This window comes from Melospiza melodia, unplaced genomic scaffold, assembly GCF_035770615.1.
Source record: "Melospiza melodia melodia isolate bMelMel2 unplaced genomic scaffold, bMelMel2.pri scaffold_61, whole genome shotgun sequence".
NCBI classification, from domain to species: domain Eukaryota; kingdom Metazoa; phylum Chordata; class Aves; order Passeriformes; family Passerellidae; genus Melospiza; species Melospiza melodia.
The window spans coordinates 2,770,560-2,790,020 of NW_026948800.1; the positions used below are offsets into that span (position 1 = coordinate 2,770,560).

Genomic DNA, 19,461 nt, shown 5'->3' on the forward strand with positions numbered 1-19,461 from the left:
CAGATTGCCGAGTTTAGCTGGCTCAAGTATGTGCATGTCACGGTGGACACGTTCTCCTCTGCGATGTGGGCTTCGGCTCACACTGGGGAGAAGGCCCGTGATGTCCTGGCCCGCTGGAGGCAGGCCTTTGCCGTTCTGGGCATACCTTCTGCTGTGAAAACCGACAATGGTCCTGCTTACGCATCGCAAAAGGTGCGGCAGTTCCTGCAGTTGTGGGGTGTCTCGCACAAGTTTGGTATCCCACATTCTCCAGCTGGTCAAGCTATTGTAGAATGCCCTCATGGTACTCTGAAGCGGGTCCTTCAAAAACAAATGAAGGGTGAAACCTCACACAGTCAGTTGGCAAAAGCTTTGAGTACAATCAATCATCTCACTGTGCCGCAGAACTCAAATAACCCTGTCATTTTGAATCAACATCTCTCGTTGCAGGCTGTGTAGGAAGCACATCAGCCTTGAGTGAGGGTTCAGGTGCAGAATTTAGTCACCAAACAGGGGGAAGGTCCCTATGACCTTATCGCTTCGGGGCGCGGGTATGCTTGTGTATCCACACACACGGGGTACACTGGGTACCTTTGAAGTGTGTTCACCCTGACCTGCAACTGCAGAGACAGAATCCAGCTGATGAGTAAGATGGAAACCGTGACCAACCTGGAAGGCATCAAGCCGGGGAATCATTGAGTGATGATTTGGATGCAGATGATGAGAGTGATCACTCTGATGATTCCTCTGCAAGTGGACACTGAACAGTGTTCATGTTTTCCTTATCATACTGTTCATTTTCTTTTTTTTCTTTTTTAAAGGAAAACAGTGAGATGTTGCCCTGGTTTTTTAAGATTTTCTAAGCCTTCTGATGTTGACATTCTTGTAGTGAACTTTCTCACACACTTTCTATAAATAACTCATTGTTTTGCATTCCTTTATGGAGGAGGAGACAGTTGATGGACTTTTGGTTTGTCCAGTGTCATTGGAGAGGTGTCACTGTCACCCTCCAATCCACTGTCACTTTTGGAAAACTGTAAATGTTGGAGCCAGAAAATAAACTTGCCCTTTTTTCTTCACCTTGAGAACAACGATGTGAGCTTGTGTTCTTTTGTGTCCTATAAAGACACTCCTGGGCCAGCGACTCCCTCTGAGTCGGGCCTCTCCCAGCCGAGAACTCTCCCGTTTGCTGCACTCGGGGATCCTGAACGACGACAGAGCCTGGGCTGATCCCCCCACTCCTCCAGGCTCTGCCCTTCACCCCCTGGGGAGATGCCAAAGGATCCACTGGGAGCATTCCCTGCCCTCAGGGGAATTGCTCACAGGTGCCTTGCACTGACTCTTTGTGTGCACACAGGAGTGCCTGTGCTGGGGAAATGTGGCAGAAATGCTGCTCTCTGAGGGGTTTGAGTGCCTTGGATAGCTGAGTCAGTCAGGCATGTAGGTAAGGTTAAGTCACAAGGTCTAAGTGAATTTAAATGCTGCTAAACAGTATTTAACTTCAATTATAACCTATGACTTAGCAATTTAAAAGACGACTAACACTTAACAATATTTAACTTAGCCTATAACTTATATAAAACTTAAAACTTAGCAAAAAACCAACTCTTAGCTGCATTTAACTTCACTTAGACACTTGACAGCCTCATGGAACCAAGGGGCCATTGTGACACTGAGGGGACTCATGAAATCATGGAGATCATTGTGACACTATGAGGCCCCATGGAATAAGCAAAGCATTGTGACACTGCAGGGCTTCACGGAACCTCGAGGCCATGGTGACATTGTGGAACTCTATTGAACCAAGGGTTCATTGTGACACTGCAGGCCTGCATGGAACCAAAGCTCCAGGGTGACACAGAGTGGCCTCCTGTCATCAATGCTCCATTGTGACACAGTGGAACCAAAGAGACCATTGTGATACTGCAAACCCCCAGGGTCCAAAGGTCCATTGTGACATTGCAAGGCTCATGGAAAGGAAGAGTCACATGACATTGTGGGATCTGAGGAACCACGGAGACCATTGTGACACTGCAAGGCCTGATGGAATCAGTGGGACCATTGTGACACTCTGGGGCCTTCTGGAACCTACGGGCCATTGTGACACTGTGGACTTCATTGAACCAAGGGTCTATTGTGACACTGCAGGTCTTCTTGTAATCAAGGGACCATTGTGACACTGCTGGACCCCATAGAAACAGGTCACCATTATGGCACTGTGGGGCCTCATAGATCCAAGGCACCATTGTGGCAGTGTGGGGCCCCATAAAACCAAAGGACCAAAGAACAGGTCTAGTTGGTTTGGCCTCCCAGGGGCCACCTGACTGGTCCAGCTGACCCTGGCATGTTGAGGATCTCTTCTCATCTGCTGCTGAAGCACGGGGACTCCATGCTTTCCTTCCTATGGAAAAGAACTCTCTTTCTCCTCCAGGAACCCATTGTATGATTTGGGATTTCATCTCCAAATTTCCTTATATGCAGGGATTGTTCCCATAGGAATATTGCCAGTACAAATCTGGCTGCAGTGGTTTCACAAGGGTCACTTCCCATCTGTCCCCAAAACATTGGGGAAATCTCTGCGCTTTCCTTCCTATGGGAAAGGACTGTCCCGCTTCTCCAGGTGTCCATGGCCGAGATTGTGTTTTCACCTCCAAAATTCCCTAAATCCAAAGACTGCTCCCAGACAAAATCTACCATTCCTGACAAGTCTGCCTGGCCTTGGCCTTGTGAGGCTCTCACCAGCCTTCCAAACACTGGGGCTCTGTGCTTTCCTTCCTATGGAAAAGAACTGCTGTTCTCTTTCAGGCGCCCATGGCCAGAACTGGGGTTCCACCTCCAACATTGCCTGTTGTGTCAGACTGGAGATTTTTGGCTCAAAACATTTCATGTGTGAGGGAGAAAGGGGCAGGTCCAGCCTTGACCTGCCCTGGAACCCCAATCCCCCCAGAGCCTCTATCCCAGCCCAGCAGTGGCTGCCAGTCCCTGGCACAGCACAGGCAATGCTCCACAGCCACCTCTGCAGCCCCAGCCCAGCTCCTGAGGGACCAAGTGAGCCCAGGGCCCACCTGGGGGAAGGGCCCAGGAAGACCAAGGGGTATTGAAGGCTGACCACAAGGCAAGCACACATCTTGACCCTACCTCTTCTTGGAATTTCCACCTGAACAGTGCTTGAATCCAGGAGTTGGTAACTGTGTGTGTGCTTCTCTGCATCTTTTTGCCTTGCTCTCTTTCTGTGTCTTCTTCTGTTTCTGTGCTACTGCAAATTTTGATTAATATGAAATGGAACAGGCTTAGAATTTGTGAAGTTGAATGGCTCAAGTCAATGCTTTGAGAAGTGTTTTATGTTGACTTAATGTCTGTTGTGATTTGAGATGAGAAGAATTTTAAAAAGTAAAACTTTTTCGTGTAAGTGACAATCTGTTAAACCACTAAGATACTGAACACGTCTGTGTGAAACACAAATGTTAAAGATGAAAAAGTCCAGGAACCTCCTCTTTCTTTTCCAGTCAACAAAGAAGCAGTGGGCCCTGGCCCTGGCCCCCATCTCAACCAAACCAAACCAAACCAAACCAAACCAAACTAAACCCAACCCAACCTGTTGAAGTGAGGGGAGAACGACCATCCTGTGATGCATCGAACTCGATTTATTGATCGATCAGTCAGCTTAAATAATAGTGTTAACGAACTTCATGCATATTCCGAAATACAGGTTTATGATAGGCTAACAGAGAAAACTCTAACCACACCTTTTGTTTTACTACACCGTTGATTGTTTACACAAAACAAAACCAGTGTTCTCACTGTGATACGAACGGTTCCCAAAACTTCCACATCTGTTCTCAGGGTGCCATCTTTTCCCAGAGAGAGTGTTACACTTGTTATGAGAAGACTGCCTGAGAACTTTATTGTTTATACAATGATGCCTGAAAGAGTCTAATTGTTTTAATTGTTTATAGAAGTCAGGCTGGGAACTGCTTTGGAACTGCTTTGCAACTACCTTTTACTTTTCTCTCAATTGTATTCCTTCATGGCCTTTTTCTTTAAGCCATGCTTGAACTAAACTCCCGACATTTCCCCCGCTTTTTTCTTTGAGAGAAAGGAGTTTAGTTTGCCAGGTTTTCTCTATCATCCTATTAACCATCTTTTGAATACAGCTACAGAAACAAGGTAATATAAGTAAAAGCAATAAGAGTACTCCTAATATCCCTATAGCATATGTTATAAGGTTTCTTAGCCAGGGTCCCAATCTGAAACTTTTCAGCTACTCATCAATACTTAATCTTCCTTCTTCTTTAAGTTTGTTAAATCTTAGTCGTAGCTCTTTTAACTTAGCATGAATAGATACAGAATGATCAGATAAGTTCATGCAACACATCACTTCAACCTCTTCACACCCATGGCCTTGTGCTAATAATAAGAAATCTATAGCAGCTCTATTTTTTAGAACAGCGTGATTAACACTTTGTACATCTGAAGTTAACATATGTAATATCTGTGAAGTTTTATTCAGTTCACCTTTAGCCCAACACCCTATTTGTTTTGTTAGAGTCAATGCTTTGCTTGCAGCACCTCATGGTAGGAGAGCTGAAACCATCACTTGTTTAAATTTACTCCAGAACCATGGATCTCCTATTTGACTACAGTCTAAATTATGTAAGCTACGCTTTTGCCTGCTTATCTTATGGCTTAATTGCATTAGCACAGATATATTAGGGTGGAATAGTGATAACTTGCCTAAATAACAAGGTCTACTCTGAGGTTGGGCAGGTATACTATTCTAGGCTCTATCTCTGCAAATTAAAAATATTCCTGTAGGTAATTTCTTAGGTGTCATGATGCTAGAGCCTTTACACTGGTTGTAGAGTTGTTTAGACACTATATTTGGCTTTAGAGCTGAATCCAGGGTAGCCCACGTTTGTGTATGTTGATTCATCTTTTGAGGATTAGAATAATCAAAGCTGAACTACTCACTATTGGAAGTGCTGGTCATGCTAGCATTTGCACTTCTGAAAAGCTCCAACTCCTCAGGTGGAGAATGCAAAGGAGTATTAAGTGATTGAATTAACAGGCATTGGTGGTAGCCGTCACTCTGACTGGCAGTATACCCTTTAGGCAATTTGATATTCACCATACTGCGCACACATAAGGCACGGTTATTAATAAAACTGCAGAATTCTTGAGGAGACCACACTGGAAGTCCTACCAAACATGTTCAAAAGGGGTTAGTAACTCCTCCAATGCTGAGACAAAGCGATGTCTGATTAATCTGCCTAGCAAGTGTTAATCATACATTATCTCTAGATTGACTAAAATGTGTTACCTTTAATTCTTCAGCTACCACTACACCAAGTAATATAATAAAAGGAAACCTCATTTTTCTGGTTTTTACTTTGACCTTCTTTTTCTTATAACTGTTTTTAACCTTACTGTTCCTGAGACCTGAAGACCACACCTTTGTAACCTTCTAATGCAGTTATCTAATGCCTGATTGGGATCTCCTTTTATAGGCCCTACAACGGAATGTTGTGTTAAAGGCACCAGTTTTTTACACCTTACAGAGGTTATATATGATGCACTTTGAGCTTTAATCCTTTTCAAAATACACTGTACCTCCCACCGATAATAAGCTAAGATTTTCTGCTCATGTGACTCATAAAGACCTAAAGCTGAGGCAGTGTTTAGTCCTGTTTCATTCCGTAGTGCCCACTCCCAATTATGTTCCCAGTTATGTCTATAATTACAGGTATTACACCATAAACGAAAATGTGACAACTGATCCACCCAAAAGGTCCTGTCACAACCCCCACAACACAGTGCAACCCAAGCGGCACAATTTGGGCTGTGACATTCAAGACAATTCTCTCTTGCCGGTCCTTTTATATGGAAAGATGATAATGATTCAATAATGTCAATCAGTTCCCTGGTCGTCCGGCAACGGCGTGTTATCCCAAAGGGTTAAACGCACCCCCAGCTGAGCCACAATGTCCGGCCTTATCAGGCATTGCAAGGTAGATGGTAATTGGACTAAGAAAAGACAGCTGTTAGCTGTTTTCATTCATGTGAACCTGGAGAGGAGGTGAACGGCAAGTCTGAAAACAATCCTTTTTGTCCTTGAGATTTTCACATCCACCTTTTCCTTGGGTTTCTCAGAAAAGTTCAAAATCAGTTTTACAGTCTGTAATCCTTTAGTCATTTGGCTGAAATGGCATCAGCTGGGCGATTCTCAGTCCTTTGTTGATTTGGAGTGGTGAGAAAATAGTATACACTTAAAGCACTTAAAATATTTAACTTAGCAGACTTATTTGTAAATTAACAGAACTTAACTGGCTTCAAAATTCTATGGGCTAGCTGTGTTACACTCTTTGCAACATAAGAATAGGCAATTCTAATAATTAAATAGTATTTTCAGCTAGCAAGGTTTCTCTGAAGTTCACAACAACACTTTGCACACAAGCCATAAAACAAACGCCTATCGTAAAAGTATAAATCTATCTAACATCACTTAAACTTAATAGCACCTATACTTAAAATACTTAAACTTAAAATATTTAAACTTAATAGATCTTAACATTACTTAAACTTATCTTTACTTAAACTTAATAGATTTTTAAATCAACAGAACTTACATGTAAAATCTCTTAATTCTAATAAAACTTTACTATAAGAAAACTTAACTGACTTTAAATAACAGACTTGTTTGTAAATAATGTAAGATCAAACTTAACAGAATCTAACTTAACTTAAACCTAATATACAATTTAAACTTAACAGACCTCGAACTTAACAGAAAATAAACTTAACAAACTTAACCTTAATAGAACGGCACTTAATAAATAATTTAACTTAAACTACTTAATAACAGATAACTTACTATAAACATAAAATATAGCATTCACTATCACTCACCCACAGGCCTGACTCCAAAAACTCTAAATCAAAACAACCTTTCTCACGTTTCTGCTGCAGCATTTATACAAAAAAGCACATTCATACAATCTCACTCATACAATCAATCCAACACATCTTAACATTTTTAAACTTTTCAAAATATAATTTTAGAGGCTGATGTTCCACTGACTGAACCATCCGGGCTTCTGATGTTAAAGACTATGTTAATGTAGGTGATTTCAAGACAGCATAACCAATGCCGAGCCAAATCGGCCGAAATTTGACCCATGCATACAGTACGCTGATTCCTGTCTCATAGTCTCTGCCAGGAAGAACAAAAGTGCCTTTAACTTTCCTTGTTTACCATCACTTGTTTCTTAATTTCAACAGGGATCTTTTCCTTTTGCTGACAAAAGTTACATCCATTAGGCTGTTAGGTCTTAAACTGAAGCTTTTGCCGGCTGTGGGGGGAGGGAGAAACGCTCCTGCTGCAAAAAGCGCTCCAGTCCCGCGGCGCGTGTGTTGGAGCGGGCGAAACCCCCCCTGCGCTGGGCTCTTTGTTTACTCACCGGCAGGCTGACTCCGCTGCAGCCACCGCTGCACCCGTGGCTCCCCCCGCGGCGGCTTCGCTCTCTCCCGGGGCGGCGCGGCTCGGCTCCCGCGGCGGCGGCTCCGCTCTCCCTGCCGCTGCCTCCGCTCCCGCGTCGCTCGCCACGGCTGCTCGCCATGGCGGAGCACCCGTGCCGAGTTCGGAGTAGCACAGACTCGCAAGCTCCACGGGCTGCGGCCGCTGTCTTGCACTCAGAGAGATAGTAAAACAGTGCACCATATATCACTCGCCATGGCTTGCCTAGCTTCTTGGCAGTTTTACCACTCTCTAAAGCAGCCTCTGACAATAAATCACTGAATTCACGCAATTCCGTTAACTCGTAAACTGTGTGGGGATTCACGAAGACTCCCCACTCCAGACCATAAGCCAAAAGACCTTGCAATTCCTTCCGTAAGTCTATTCCCTTAATTTGCCTTTTTTGCAAAAACATAATAAAAGGTTCATATGTGGCTTGCCTTTCCATACCTCTTTTAAGTGCGCACTTTTACCTAGCAGCGATTTCCAGGCATCGGCCACACGTATCAGCTGGACTCATCTATATGGTCGCCAGGGTACGGCGCGTATCGGTGGCTTTTTTTTTTCCTCCGCTTTGGTTTCGCGCTTATTTGCCGCTCCCGCTGCTTCGGAGCCTGAACCAGTCCTCACTTCTCATGGTGTTCGCAATCCCTGTGGTGGTTGCGATCGTCGTGGTGTCCGCTATCACGTCCGGGTGGTCACCATTTGTTGAAGTGAGGGGAGAACGACCATCCTGTGATGCATCGAACTCGATTTATTGATCGATCAGTCAGCTTAAATAATAGTGTTAACGAACTTCATGCATATTCCGAAATACAGGTTTATGATAGGCTAACAGAGAAAACTCTAACCACACCTTTTGTTTTACTACACCGTTGATTGTTTACACAAAACAAAACCAGTGTTCTCACTGTGATATGAACGGTTCCCAAAACTTCCACATCTGTTCTCAGGGTGCCATCTTTTCCCAGAGAGAGTGTTACACTTGTTATGAGAAGACTGCCTGAGAACTTTATTGTTTATACAATGATGCCTGAAAGAGTCTAATTGTTTTAATTGTTTATAGAAGTCAGGCTGGGAACTGCTTTGGAACTGCTTTGCAACTACCTTTTACTTTTCTCTCAATTGTATTCCTTCATGGCCTTTTTCTTTAAGCCATGCTTGAACTAAACTCCCGACACCAACCCAACCAAACCAAGCAGCCCTGCCGTGGGCTGAGCTCCTGCTCCCCTCCCCAGGCTGCCCCTCTCCACATTGTCCCCATTCTAACCAAACCAAACCCCAACAACTACCAAACAGGAAAACAAGAGGCTACAAAACCCCAACCAGAACAAAGCAAGACACAGCTATTTAAATCTTACCAAGTCCCCTCCCCCCAACACAACTAAAACAAAAAACCCCTAGAACCTACAACCCATACAAAATAACCTTACAACTAAAAACTTAAACATAAAAAAAGCCAAAACCCAACCATAAAACCAATCCTAACACAACCCAACCACAACTTCCACCACAAGTTACCGGCAGGTCAGGTGTTAGTCCTTTCAATGCTTCAATCCTCTTTCAAGTAAAAGAAAAAAAACACCAACAAAATACATGCATATTAAAAAAACAATAAAAAACCATCCAAGTCAGTAATGAAGAAATTAAATCCCAAATAAAAAAGGAAAAATACCTTAGTCATAAAACTAAAATCCTTTTATAAATATAAAGAAAAACAACTTTTTTTTATAGTACAAAAAACCATTAAAAAATTAATATCAAACAGAAACCTGCATGCTAAAATTAAACAAATGTTAAAATAGCAGTATTTCCATAGTACATTTAAACAGGGGAAAAAAAAAAAATAAAAGTAGTCCAGTATCCCCAAGAGAAGATCTCTATTTGCAGAGATAAAAATAATTTAAAAAGTAAAAAATAAAAACTTTTACACTTAAAGAACTCATCTTTAAAAAAATACCCCATAAGTCAACATGGCCCATCTATAAGCTGTAAAAAGGCTTGTAGCAAGAAAAACTTCACAATAAAAGAGTTCCTCAGACAAATGTTATCCATGTCAGAATTAAGAATCAAAAAAAAAAAATTTTTCTTCTTGTAAAAAAATCTCCATAACATTTCCAAGAAAAACTTCTCTCCCAAAGTAAATTTAAAGAAGACTATTCTAGAAATAGTAAATACCTAGAAATTTTAAGTTTACTTTACATTGGCAGTAAAAAGAAAACTTTAAAAAGAAAAAACAGTGTTCTAAAGAATTTATTTTAATTTTTACTACTTTTTTCTTTTTGAATTTACTTTTAATAAAAATTTCTTGATAGCCTTTTAAAATGTTAGGGCTACTTTACCTTTCTCCTAATCCTATCTCACAACAAAATAAATACATAAATAACAAACTGACACTAAAACCCACCACACTCATCAATACATTAATTAAGAAATCTCAAGATTAGAAAAATGTTAAATTAACCAAACCAAAACCACTACAATGTCATAATAAACCATTTGCCAAATTTTCTCTCATTGTCTAAAATTCTCAGAAAAGGCTGTTTTTTGTTTTGAGCCCCTGAGAATCTCTTGCTGGTATTTCTCCAGTGAGTTTAACTCAGAGGAGACAAGCAATTGTGTTTCCTCTAAAATGTCTCTTTGAGTGAGCTTTTCGGGGGGAGTCAGAGCTTGTGGGTCCTGCTTGGCCCAGCCCAGGCAGGGCTTTCCCAGCCACATTCCACATTCCATTTCCCAGCTGGAGCCGCTTCTGCCTCTGAGTTGTGCTGCCCCAGCCCCAGAGACGCTCTCCTTGTCTGCCCATTCCCCCACGGTCTCTGGGCAGGGATGGCCTCAGTGGGGGCTGCTGACATCCTCATCAACTAGGAGGCTGCTGCTGAATTTTCCTGCTCCAGAGGCTTGTTCAGCCTTCAGCTCCTGAGTGCAGGAATTCAGTGTCCCAGGGCTCATTAACATTCAGAACACCTTAACAAGCCAAGCTTCTGGGGGTAATTTGATTTAATTTTCAAATCTTTTGTGGTTAATTAGACGAATTCCAGTAGTGTATTCAAGTTGAATAGATTCTATTTAAAGAGACAGTGAGAAAAGATTTCCTAGGTCCAAATTAGGTTTCTTCTCCCTGTTAATTTATTGATATGTGCAATCTCCAGCTGACACTGAATCCAAGTACCTCCTCTTGTAGTTTGAATAGACATGAAAGTCAAGACCCTTCACGGCTGACAATCAATCAGACTCTGTCCCTACCCCCACCCCACCATTTCCCCCATCCAAGCCCTGGCACTCAGAGCAGCCTTGTGCAAATCTGAGCTCCCTCCACCCCAGGCTGCACCTGCAGCTTTCAGCGCCTTGGCTCCAACTCCCACCTGCTTTCCTTGGAGAAGGAGCTGCCCGAGACACAGAGGGATGTTCATTTCTTGTCAGCCAACAAAGTCAGGGGAAGGCACAGCTCCCTCAAATGCAAAAGTCAGTCTTGTCCCTGGATCTACCCCACACCTGATCCCCACAGCCTCTCCTGTTTCCTTCATTCCTCCTTTGCCAGGGACTTTCCGGTACAAGGGAGCTCTGCTCTGGCTATGGAGGAAGGTGGAAGTACCACCACTGGAGTGGGAAGCACAGCTCATCAGGGTTTCTGTCCTTTGGGGGTCAGGAACTGATAAGACTCAGAGGCACGGAAAGATTCTCTTCATGGCCAACGGACCACAGTGGAACAGGACCCAATTTAATAACAATCACGCTCTTCCCTGAGCTATGTGCAATATCTCAGCAGCGTCTGATGAGTCCACCATCCACAAGTGATTTCCATACGAAAATAATTTTATAGAAACATGGTTCTGTGATAGATATAAGCACAATTAAGTTCTTGTATCAGGATGCTTGTTCTGTAGTGGGGACAAAATATCTCAAACAATTCCTGATTTGCCAAGCTTTCAGTGGTGAATGGAGAAGGGAAGTCAGGCTGCTTTTGGTGGTGAGGAAATGCTGAAACCAGCCTGACTCATTTCAACTCCTCCTGTCCTGGCTGATCTCCCCTGTTTCCCCTTCCACCCATTGGCTTTTGTCTCCCACCAGGCTCCCCGGTCAAGAGCCTGGCTCTGTGTTCTCCATCCCTTCCTCACTGGCACTGCCAGGCTGGCATGAGGGGCCCTTCAGCCTTCCCTGCTCCAGGCTGGACAAGCCCAGCTCCCTCAGCCTCTGCTCACAGCCCAAGGGCTCCAGCCCCACCTTGGAGTCCTTTCCCAGACCCTGCTCCAGCTTCCAGACATCTTTCCTGCCCTGGGGAACCCAACCCAGGCCACAGTGACCTGGATAATCCCCGTCCTTTATGTCCTGGTCACACAGCCCTGGCCCCTTGTCCCCATGTCAGGCTCTGGGGTGGATCCTGTGGAACATCCTTTGGTGGAGGCTGTGGCTCCAGGTGGGCCGGGGGGATCCCGTGGGACAGGGACCCTGCTGTGCACGAACAGCATTGGAGTTCCTGGGAGAAACTGTGAGGGGGAGCTGGGGCAGAATGACCAACCCAGTGACCTGACACAGCCCTGCTTGGATGTCACACAGCCCCTCTGGGATGTCACAGCCAACTCTGTGATTTCACAGCCCATTCTCCAATGCCGCACAGCTGGTCTCTGATGGTTGGTCACAGCTGGTCACAGCCAACTCTGTGATGTCACAGTCTGCTCTGTGATGTCAGACATCTGCCCTCTGATGTCACAGCCGGCTCTGTGATGTCACATAGGTAGTATATGATGTCATATTGCCCAAACACCTCACATAACCCACTCTGTGATGTCAAAGCCCACTCTGTCACCTCATGTTACCAGATGATAAATTGTCTACACCAAGTGAGCTGACACCTGGAGCTTGTTCTCCAAAACCCCAGGCCTATGGAAACCACACAATCCCATTGTGTGAGAAGGGGAACTGGAAGTTCAGCAGCCTCAGTGTCCTGCCAGCTCAGCCAGGTGTCACAGACATCTTTTCATTAAAATCCTTTCATTAAGATTTTTCCTGCTGAAGCTGAGAAGTTTCAGCAACAAATGTAAACAATCATTATCTGCTGCTGTGCAGTGCAACAGGTGGATCCCTGATTGGTCTCCTGTGGATATTTGGATTTACTGACCAGTCACGGCAGAGCTAGCTCCCTCTCACTCTCTGAGACACAGATCTTTGTTATTCATTCTTTTTTTTTTCTGTTCTTAGCTTAGCTAGCCTTCTGAGAACCTTTCTCTTCTATTTCTTTTAGTATAGTTATAATGTAGTATATATATCATAAAATAATAAATCAAGCCTTCTGATCATGGATCAACGTTCTCGCCTCTCTCTTCGCCTGCAACCCTTGTGACCAATGTCACAGCCAGTGCCACTGGAACATTGGGGTCCACGACCACCAGGGACCACCAGAGAGACCCCCAGAACAGAAGAATGCATGGGTTAAGGGGAGGGGAAATATGTGAATTATTTTGGGGAAATGATTATCATATTTATGTTTAGTCTGGGAAAATCAATGAATATGTGTGCAATATACAGAATATAAACAGAAACTTTCCTGTTCTCAGCATGCACGGCTTTGGGAGAAGCTCTCCCCCGTGCATCCAGCTGAATAAAGAATACTACTTCTTAATGCTACATTGGTGTTAAGGAGTTTTCTGTTTTATCAAATTTTTGGCAACACTCCCACTGCCAAGGAAAGCTCTGTCTGCTGCTGTTCACAAACAGAGAAGGGCTGGTGGCAAATGTGGGGGTCAGAGGCTGCCTGGGGCACAGTGACCATGAAATAATCAAGTTTTCAATGTTCTGAGAAAGAAGGAGGGGCAGCAAGAAAACTTCCACACTGGAATTAGGAAGGGCAGACTTTGGCCTGTTTAGGATGCCAATTTGGGGAGTACTGAATCAGGTAATGATTTTTTTAAAGAGAAACAGCCCTTAAAAACAAAGGGGTCCAGGAAGGATGGACACATTTCAAGGAAGTAATCTTAAGGGGGAAGGAGCAGCCTGTCCCAGTGTGGCAAAAGATGAGCTAATGAGGAAAATTACTGGCCTGGCTGCCAATGGAGCTTTTGTGGGAACTCAGGGGAAAAAAAGGACTGGCATTGCAGGAAGTGTTTAAGGATGTCGTTAGGTTAAGCAGAAAGAAAAGCTGAGACATGAAAGCTCAATGAGAACTTAACCTGGCAGCTTCTGTAAATAAATACAAAATATTTTTATAGAAAAACTTAAACAAAATGGAGGGATAAGGAGAACCTCTACACTTTCTTGGATGCAGTGGAGAATATAGTAACTAAAGTTAAGGAAAAGGCAGAGCTACTTAACATCTTGTTTCTCTCAATTTTGAATATATGGACAGGTTTACCTAAGGACAAGTGCTCTCCGGAGCTAGTAGATAGGCACAGGGAGCAGAACAGCCCCCTGTAATCCAGGAGGAAGAAGCTGCTGACCTGCTGAGCCTCTCAGATGCTCACAGGTGTGTGGGATCCGATGGGATCCATCCTAGTGGGATGAGGGAGCTGTGGATGATCTCCCCAAGCTGCTCTCCATCATTTACCATCAGTGCTGGCTCAGCAGGGAGGTCCCAGAGCACTGGAGGTGATAATGTGAGCCCATTGCCAAGAAGGGCTGGAAGGAGGAGCTGGGGAACTCCAGGCCTGTCAGCCTGACCTGGGTGCCCAGCAAGGTTATGGAACAGATCACCCTGAGTGCCATCCCAGGGCAACCACAGGATGGCCGAGGGATCAGAGACAGCCAGTGTGGATTTCAATATCTGCATTGATGATCTGCATGAGGGGATTGAGTCCAGCATCAGCACATTCGCAGATGACACAGAGCTGGGTGTGAGTGTCAATCTGCTGGAAGGCAGGAGGGCTCTGCAGAGGGCCCTGGACAGGCTGGATCCAGGGCCCAAATCCAACAAGGCCACGTTTAACAAGTCCAAGTGCCGGATCTTGAACTTTGGCCTGCAACAACCCCTTCAGCGCTACAGGCTGGGGACAGAGTGGCTGGAGAGCAGACAGGCAGAAAGGGACCTGCAGGGACTGATGGACAGCAGGCGGGGCATGAGCCAGCAGTGTGCCCAGGTGGGCAAGAAGGCCAATGGCTCCTGGCTGGATCAGGAATGGTGTGGCCACCAGGAGCAGGGCAGGGATTCCTCCCCTGTGCTCGGCACTGGCTGGGCAGCACCTTGAGCGCAGTGTCCAGTTGTGGCCTCCCAGTTTAGGAAGGACATGGAGAGACTGGAGCGTGTCCAGAGTGTGGGATCTCAGCACCTCAGGATGAAGGTGCAGAGTGACCGAGACCACCCTTGGGGGGCTCGGGAGTCCTGGAATGTTGCCAGAAGTGTCTGGTGGCTGGACTTTGATCCTACACAGGAGATGACATCTGTATGAGGACTGGGAGGATTTTACTGGGTGAATGGTGAAGGGATAAGTTAGTTAGAGTATAAAACACAGGGTTTAGGATTTCTGTACAGGGGGGTCTAGAGAAGTAAGATGGAGGAATTGGGGCGTGTCCTGTCCTTCTTCTTCTTCTTCTTGGCCTCCATCTTCTGTGGTGATGGTGGCACTTTTGGATTGGTCTTTACTGGAAGTGCACCGGTTAATAAGAGTAGAAGGTATTGGGGAAAAATTATAAATATTGTACACGTAACTTTGGGTATAAAGATAAGTGACTGCCCCAGGGGCTGAGGAGTGTGCCCATGGCTGACTTGCTGTGCAGACCTCTGTCGGGCTGAAAGAAAATCTTTTAGATAAACAATTAATAAACACCGAGACCGAAGCAAGATCAGAACTCTCTCCTCGTCCTTTGAAGCGCCGGGCTGGCCAAGGCCACTCTGGGCCTTTCCAGGTCTTTGAAACAGCCGAGAAACCGAGCAAGTGGTATCCCTGAACTAAACCGGTCATAAATCAGCCAGCAGGAGAAACAGAAAACCAACAAGCATAAATCAGCATAAGCCAGCCGGGGAGAAACATTGGAAACCGACACCAGAGAAGGACAACAAGGCTGGTGAGGGGCCTGCAGCAGAAGTGCTGTGGGGAGTGGCTGAGGGAGCTGGGGTTGTTTATTCCTGAGCAGAGGAGGCCCAGGGGCGACAAGGCGGTGTCAGGTCTCAGGTGGGACTTGATGATCTCCAAGGTCTTTTCCCACATCGCTGAATCTGGGATTCTCTGAAACCACCCTTGGAGCAGTTGCAGGAGGAGCCCTGGGCCTCCTCTTCAGCAGCTCCAGCAGCCCAGGTCCTTCAGCTTCTCCTGCCAGCCCCAAAGCCCATCCTGTCAGTCCTGTAGAGCCTCTGCAGCTCCTCCTCACTGCCCAGAAAAGGGAGCCCCAGAGCCAGGCACAGCAGCCCAGATGTGCCCCCCTGGCCTGTGGTGCCGCTGGCAAGGCAGCAGCACCAGGCACTGCAGGAGCCTGCAGACAATTCCTGCAGCACTTGTAGGATGATCCTGCTGCCCAAGGGACATTCCCATGGTGCCAAGTCAGGAACTGCAATGGGGAGTGGGGCCAGAGAGGAAAGGGAAAACAGGGATGGGCTGTTTGCAGGGGAGGGAACAGGGGTGGGCAAGAGGAAGAAATTTGTACAAGAAAAGAGTAAAGAAAGCAAAGGTGAAGCAAGGGAAATGGTCAGGGCAGTTTAGGGGTGGCTGCCAGGCAGCCCTGACTCTGAGCAACAGCATCTGCAGTGGGACAGGAAACTCTCAGCTGATGGGAAAAAACTTTCTGGCTGACTGCAGAGGCCAGGACAAAGCTGAGTGGTTTCCCTGGTGTCCCCCAGCCCTTGCTGGCCCCAGGGGCTGATGGCATTTGTGCTCCCTCAGGTTCATGTCCCCACACAAACAGCATGGGGGTGATCCCCCTGCTCTGTGCAATGCAAACAGGGGCTGCTGAGCCAGTGCTGCTGTGTCTGTGCCTGCAAGGATGGGGCACCTCGGTGAGCTGGGGGAGAGGCCAGGGCTGCAGAGGGGGGATGTTGTTGGCAGCTGCATGAGGACGCTCTGGGACGCTGCCCTGGGCTGTGCAGCGCACTGGGGATTGATCAGCCCCTGCTCTGCAGCTCCTTCCCATCTCCCCCAGGGCCCTTGCAGAGCCCCAGCCATGCTGTTTGCCCCCACCCTGCCCACGGCCAGCCTGGAGCTACTCACGGTGGTTTTCTGTGCTGAGCATTGGCCTGGCTCTGTTCTTGAGAGAGCCTGGGCAAGGAGCCTGGAGCCCCCAGGCCCTGGCCTGTGGCGTCAGCACTGCCCCAGCAGTGCCCATGGCCTGTGCCTGCTGCAGCCCGGCACTGCCACCCCTAGGGCTGTGCCCGGCCCCAAGAGCACTCAGGCCCTGCAGCAACACCAGGGCCACCAGGGCAGGGGGACTGGGCCATGGCAGCAGCACTGGCAACACCAAGTGCTGCTGCTGCTGGGCACTGCTGCTTTACCAGCACTGATCTGCCCCAGCTCTGCACACAGACATTGCTGCTGCAGCTCCAGAGAAGGCAACAATAGGGGGATCTCCTGTGAAAACTCTGCTGTGAGATCGTTTAGCTCCTTTAAAGCCACCAAGAGACCAGCTCCTCATTGACACAGTAATGAGGCCATAGGGAAGACTATATAAACAAAATAAGAAATTGCAGAAAAATGGCCTTGGTTTAGGGAGAATATTAAAAAAATGAAAACAGAATAAAAAACATAACCAATCAAACAAGTAGTATCAAAGATCACTTTTATTTCTAGAGATATGCAGAAATTGGCATATGTTTAATGTTTCCTAAATGGTCCACTCATCAGTGTCCACACTGCAGCCTTGAGCTCCTGGTTCCTCAGGCTGTAGATGAGGGGGTTAAGTATTGGAGGCACCACCGAGTACAGAACTGACAGGGCAAGATCTAGGGGTGGGGAGGAGATGGAGGGGGGCTTCAGGTAGGCAAAAAAGGCACTGCTGAGGAACAGGGTGAACACGACCAGGTGAGGGAGGCAGGTGGAAAAGGCTTTGTGCCGTCCTTGCTCAGAGGGGATCCTCAGCACAGCCCTGAAGATCTGCACATAGGAGAAAACAATGAACACAAAACAACCAAAACTTAAACAGACACCAAGCAATGAAATCCGAATATTTCGGAAGGTGGAGTGTGAGCAGGAGAGCTTGAGGATCTGGGGGATATCACAGAAGAACTGGCCCAGGGCATTGCCATGGCACAGGGACAGGGAAAATGTATTGGCTGTATACAGCAGAGCATTGAGAAAGCCACTGGCCCAGGCAGCTGCTGCCATGTGGGCACAAGCTCTGCTGCCCAGGAGGGTCCCGTAGTGCAGGGGTTTGCAGATGGACACGTAGCGGTCGTAGCACATGACGGTCAGAAGGGAAAACTCTGCTGAAATGAAGAACATAAAGAAAAAGAGCTGTGCAGCACATCCTGTGTAGGAGATGTTCCTGGTGTCCCAGAGGGAATTGTGCATGGCTTTGGGGACAGTGGTGCAGATCATGCCCAGGTCACTGAGGGCCAGGTTGAGCAGGAAGAAGAACATGGGCGTGTGCAGGTGGTGGCTGCAGGCTACGGCGCTGATGATGAGGCTGTTGCCCAGGAGGGCAGCCAGGGAGATGCCCAGCAAGAGGCAGAAGTGCAGGAGCTGCAGCTGCCGCGTGTCTGCCAATGCCAGCAGGAGGAAGTGCCTGATGGAGCTGCTGTTCGACATTCCTAACTCTGGGCATTGTGGACTGTAGAAACAAGACATTGAAAAGCTGAGAGCAAGCTCTTGGAATCAACCCTATAGGGTTATTTTAGGAATTCCCTCAAAACTACTTCTCTATCTGTGGGGAAACTTCACTCAATATGTTTATTCTTGAGCTTGAATTTATGCTCCTGAGTTACTGATTCATCTTAAGCACTGCTCTCAGCCTGAACCCTGGGGAAGCCCACAGGGCTCCCTCTGCCCCATTGCAGTCAGACCTGCTGGTCCCAACAGAGGTGCACTTTGCCCATTCCACCTCCCTCTAGTTCAGGGTGATCCAACATAGACTGAGCTTGAAAAATAAGTCGAGTTTTTAAAGACTACAGTTTAAAAGTCAATTTCTCTAAGCCCTTCTGTCTTTCCCTACACAGCTGGACAGGGAGGGATGCCAAGGGTTGGTCTGGCTCTCTGCTGCCTCGAGTTGTGCCTACTGGGAGCTGTTTCTCTCTATCCAAGCCTTGTCCCTGTCAGTGCTGCCAGAGCCCAGCCCAGCCCTGGGGGCTCAGCTCTGCCCTGCAGACCCCTCCGAGCACAGAGCCCTGCCCAGGGGCATCTCCCCGGCAGCAGGGCCTTAAGGCCAGGCCAGACAAACAGAGATGCTGCAAGCCAAGGAGCTGCTGCTGCTGTCTGTAAGGAGAGGAGGCTGAGGAGGCCCTTTCTGAGGGAGATCTGAGGCACATCTGCTGATACCCAGGGTGACAGTGCAGGAGTATGTGACACAGCCAAAGCTGACAGCCCCTTTCCCTTCCCTTTAGGAGAAAGCTGAGAGCAGCACCATCTCCAGAGCAGGAGGAATCTGCCCTGATGGGGGTGGCTCCTTCCACTTCCAACTTCTCCCCAGCAGCATCCATGGGGAGCTGCCAGGGAGGCTGAGAGCTGCCCCTGCCAGCTGGCACATGCCCTGGGCTGGCCAAGAGCCCCGAGGGCTGCAGGAGCTGCTCTGCAGGACAGCCCTGGGAAGCCCTGGCTGCAGCCCCAGCTTCACCCCCTGCAGCCGTCCCAGGCAGCAGAAGCTGTCCTGCCCTGTCCCTCTGATGGTGCCCAGGGCAGCCCCGCCCTGCAGCACATCCTCCTCCTGTTCCTCCTGTGCCACAGAGAAACTGGGAGAATCCTCCTGACACATCCCCCAGGCTGTGGGGTGTGCTGGCTTCAGGAGATGCCTCCAGGAGCACAGGGGACATTGCCCTGCACCCACACACTCACCATGCACAGGGCTGTGAAAATGTTTCCCCAAGTAAAGTTTCAGCTCAATGTCTTCCCAATCCTGATTGC

The 19,461-nt window shown here is 47.1% G+C and overlaps 1 protein-coding gene across 1 annotated transcript; it reads right to left on the bottom strand.

Moving 5' to 3' along the window:
- Positions 1 to 5,087: 5,087 nt before the first annotated feature.
- On the bottom strand, positions 5,088 to 18,153 carry LOC134413917 (olfactory receptor 14J1-like). Its single transcript, XM_063147938.1, has 2 exons — positions 17,263 to 18,153; positions 5,088 to 5,111 (listed from the first exon to the last, which is right to left on the bottom strand). The coding sequence occupies exons 1-2, from the start codon at positions 18,151 to 18,153 to the stop codon at positions 5,088 to 5,090; spliced, it is 915 nt and encodes a 304-aa protein (XP_063004008.1).
- Between the last annotated feature and the right edge of the window lie 1,308 nt (positions 18,154 to 19,461).

Bases quoted from the DNA above. Each gene is read 5' to 3' on its own strand.
- LOC134413917 (XM_063147938.1), bottom strand. From the start codon at position 18,153: ATGTCGAACAGCAGCTCCATCAGGCACTTCCTCCTGCTGGCATTGGCA. The intron at 5,112-17,262 runs GCAGTGTGGACA...ATGTGTGCGCAG, and splicing joins GGAACCAGGAGCTCAAGGCT to TATGGTGAATATCAAATTGC.